Genomic DNA, 4053 nt, shown 5'->3' with positions numbered 1-4053 from the left:
CTGTCAGAGTCTCTGTGTTTGTGTATGTTAAGGGCCCTTAACTCTTGTGTTTTCAAAGATTTTAATATCAGAAATATGGGTTTCTTTCAACCAAATTGTCCACAAATAACATGGATGTACGTTGTATAGAACCCACACAATATTCATAAAAAATAACGATTATTTACATTATATTTTGGGTGTTTTACTAGCATTTCCAAAATGTTTAAATGGTTTCAAAACTGGGTCCTGTCTGTGATCCACTCAACATCAGTCCAAATAAAATAATTCATAATTTCTGTTTTTTTTTAACCCTTGTGTTTTAACCCCGTTAAAATTGAAGACCAACACATTTTCTTATGTTTTTGCACCATTTTTTGAATGTTTTTCACTTTTTTGACATTTTCAACACTACGTAACACTAACTTATTTTTGGAATTCATGGTCAGTAAACCTCATTCATAGGAAAATATACCTAATGTTTGAGTTAGAAAAGCAGAAATTAGGAATTATTGAGACTAAAATTAAAGGAATGGATGTTGATGATAATCACAGACTGGAATATGTCAACTTTTACTCAATACTATTTCACAAACACTTCAAATTGTTTTCAAATGCTATAAAATTGAATAAGACCCAAAATTAATGAAAGTAGAGATTTGTACTTGGCAAAGAGCGTTGGGTGGAATCAATCATGTTATTTTGGGGAATTATAAAGAACATTGATACAGGATCTATCAATTTATCAATCTATACACACGATATTCCATAGTGAAAAATAGGATTTTAGAAATGTTTTGCAAAGAAAAAAAAATGAAATATCACATTGACATGAATATTCAGCCACTTGAACTTCAGCTCATGAGGTTCATGAGCTGAAGGGGGGGGGGGGGGGGGGGGGGGGGGGGGGTCAGCAGGTGACCCCCCCCCCCTTGATCATCTTTTGAGCCACTCACCTGGATTGGACTCCACCTGTGGTCAATTCAACTGATTGGACCTGATTTGTTAAGGCACACACCTGTCTATATGATGCCAATTCTACAACTTGAATGTAACATGGAGTACAACATTAATACATTTTCCAAAAAACAAAAGAAAAATAAATAAATAAAAGGAAAAGAGACCGAGGGACTCAGCAGTAGACACTAAGGAATGAGTTTGGATAAGTATTCATGAAAAGTAGGAGGGCTGTTTTTGTTTTGCAACATTTCAGGGGTAGTTTATACAGAAATATATCATTTAGAAAGGCATTATAGACCCGTGGGGATGTTTGACATTTGTGTGTGAAATATTTTGCCATCAAAATCATATTATTGTTCTGTTCTCCATTTAAAGTCCAAATTTAACGTGTTCATATGTTTTAATTGGGATATTGTGTGCATCGTACATGACCCAGTTCTGGAAAGCATCCCAGGGTTACTCTACAAGACAAGAAGAAATGCGATTTCAATGTCAGAATTACAGAAAGGACAAACATTCACATCCATAATAAACCTTTGATGCAAGAAGTACTTACATGGATAAATCTCATTCATCACTCTGAAGTGACTGAACACTACATGCAACAAGTCGCTGCCACTCCAGGGAGGCATGCCATTATTCATTGTAACACCAGGTGGCGGTAGTGCCCCATAAAGCTGTTTGACTCTTTTCATGAACCCAAACAACGTTGTTGGGTTCTGTAATTTCCGACGGCCCCTAACATACACACCAGCGGAGTCTCATCCAGCAGCACAAGTGTTCCTCCGGACCTCCTCCTCTTCTTAACCGGGTATCCGCCACCTTCAGCCGGCCATGGCGCACCGGAGCTTCTTCGTGGGGGGAAACTGGAAGATGAACGGCAGCAAGGAGAGTCTGGATCAGCTGATCGGCACCCTGAACACCGCCAGCCTGCACGACCAGACCGGTAACTGACCGACTAATGCGCGTGTGTGTGTGTGTGTGTGAGTGTGGATACACACAGTCTGCGCATTAACTGTCTGCAGGTTTTATGATGATAGAGAGATCAATAAAAGTGATCGATAAAGAATCAGAGAGGAGATGATGATGCGGCTCAGGTGACGCACTGACAGTGGCAGTCACGTGATCAGGATGAGTTGCATAAAAGGCCTGTGACGTTTCTCTTTATCCTCGTGGACAATAACTAAGTAGCTGCATTACATTTACTCAAGTACAGAACCTAAGTGTGATTTTAGGCAATGGTGCATGAAGTATTCAGATCCTTTACTTAGGAAAAAGTACTAATTAGAAATACTTTTGAAATACTCCACTACAAGTAAAAGTAAAAATCCTGCATTCAAAGCCTTAGTCCACTTAAGTAAAAGTATTATCCGCTAAATGTTGGACTCACGCACACTTAACCCTTGTGTTGTGTTCCCGCCAAAATTTAAAAAATCAACTCTTTTTATCAATGATTTTATCTTTTTCTTAAGATTTTGTCCCTTTTTTTAACACTTTTGATGCTTTTTTTAATGTTTGAAAAAAGAAAATGGGCGACCTCAGGCTCACCGGGCAGAGTGTGCGCCCCATGTGGCTTTGGAGAACCTTGGCAGTGGCGCAGGTTCGAATCCGACCCACCACCCTTCGCTGAATGTCCCCCCCCCTCGTGCTCTCTCTCCCCTTTCCTGTCTTCAAGCTGTCAATTAAATCCCATAAAAAAAACCAAAAAGTATATTTCTTTTGTTTTGAGTAAAGGATCTGAGTATTTCTTCCACCACTGCTGATCCTGACCTGCATACAAAAGTTTATATGTGAGCTTGTTTGTTGAGTCGGAATTGTTGGGACTTTATAAATTATAGAGTGTGGTCTAGACCTACTCTTATCTGTAAAGTGTCTCGAGATAACTCTCTTTATGATTTGATATTATAAATAAAACTAAATTTAAATTGAATTGAGTTGAGTACTTCAGAGTGTGTAGGAACACAGTTGGAACGCCCCTTAAAATAAACGTAACCCAATTTAATTTAACCTTTCCAGTCCAGGTCCAAAAGACTCATTTTGGCATCAACGTGGGACACTTGTTCTGGTAGAACGTGAGAAACAGAAACAGAAAAAGTCTCAGCCCAGACAGAGAGGAAACTTTGATTACTTTTTCATGTATTTGCTGGCACGCTTCTCTGAGTTTAAAACGGAAAAACACTTTAGCAATGGTGAATAAAGTTAGCAGCAAAATCACTGGGATTCAGCAGATGAAACCAACTGATCTGTACAAAAGACGTGTGCTTAAAAAGGTAGAATCCATCACGTCTGATAGGTCTCAGCCCCTGAATGCAGCATTTAAGTTGCTGCCCTCGGGTTCTCGCTTCAATCGGCCACCAACCAAAACAAATCGATAGAAACTCTCCTTCTTACCCTCTGCTATCTCTCTGCTTAACTCTGTAATACAGCGGTTCCCAAACTTTTTCAGCTCAAGACCCAAAAGAGAAATTTGGTGTCTCCCCGGGACCCAAATTTACGGAACAAATCCATGAATTTAAATGTATATGAAGTATATTTATTCCATTATAAAAGTAAACAAAAACAGAAAAGGTCTCTATTCTCCTTTCTGTGTCTCACCCCTTTCTCAACTCATGTTCTCATCCCCCCCCATCGTCCCTCAGCACCGACACCAACATTTGTTTAAATAACGCTGACTTGAATTTAATGAGATGCGTGTGTCTGGTTGAAGATATCAACCAGCTGATCCAGTCCAGGTTCGGTTTTTGAAAGTGCCCCATGCTGAGGTCAAGCTGAGCATTTAGTCTGTTCTCTGCCAATTGGCGACCCGATAAAACGGGTCTGCGACCCATTTTGGGTCCCGACCCTAAGTTTGGGAAACATTGCTGTAAAGCAGTGATTCCCAAAGTGGGGGTCGGGACCCCCAGAGGTGTCGCAAGCCAGAGAGGGGGGGTCGCAAGTTGATTTCCAGAAATTAAATAAAAATTTAAAAACGATTAAAAATAGCACATGCTAGCCATGATTTTAACACAAGATAAAACTGTTGTGTTATTCTGTGTTGTCAGTATGCTCGTGTTTGGATGCGCCTGTAGTGCGTGTGCAGTTGCGCGCAATGTTTATATACGTTTATAGTGGGGG

General features: G+C 39.9%; 1 protein-coding gene across 1 annotated transcript in view; it reads left to right on the top strand.

Moving 5' to 3' along the window:
* The first annotated feature begins 1630 nt into the window (after positions 1 to 1630).
* LOC116701507 (triosephosphate isomerase) overlaps positions 1631 to 4053 on the top strand; it is a 10587-nt gene continuing 8164 nt past the window's right edge. Inside the window, exon 1 of the mRNA XM_032535240.1 lies at positions 1631 to 1885. Coding sequence (XP_032391131.1) covers positions 1774 to 1885 — 112 coding nt within the window. The 5' untranslated portion in view covers positions 1631 to 1773. The remainder of the gene's footprint in view (positions 1886 to 4053) is intronic.

Source organism: Etheostoma spectabile, chromosome 14 (genome assembly GCF_008692095.1).
Source record: "Etheostoma spectabile isolate EspeVRDwgs_2016 chromosome 14, UIUC_Espe_1.0, whole genome shotgun sequence".
Classification (NCBI taxonomy): domain Eukaryota; kingdom Metazoa; phylum Chordata; class Actinopteri; order Perciformes; family Percidae; genus Etheostoma; species Etheostoma spectabile.
The sequence above is the reverse complement of the archived record's forward strand: the minus strand, read 5'-3'. Positions and strand labels throughout refer to the sequence as shown.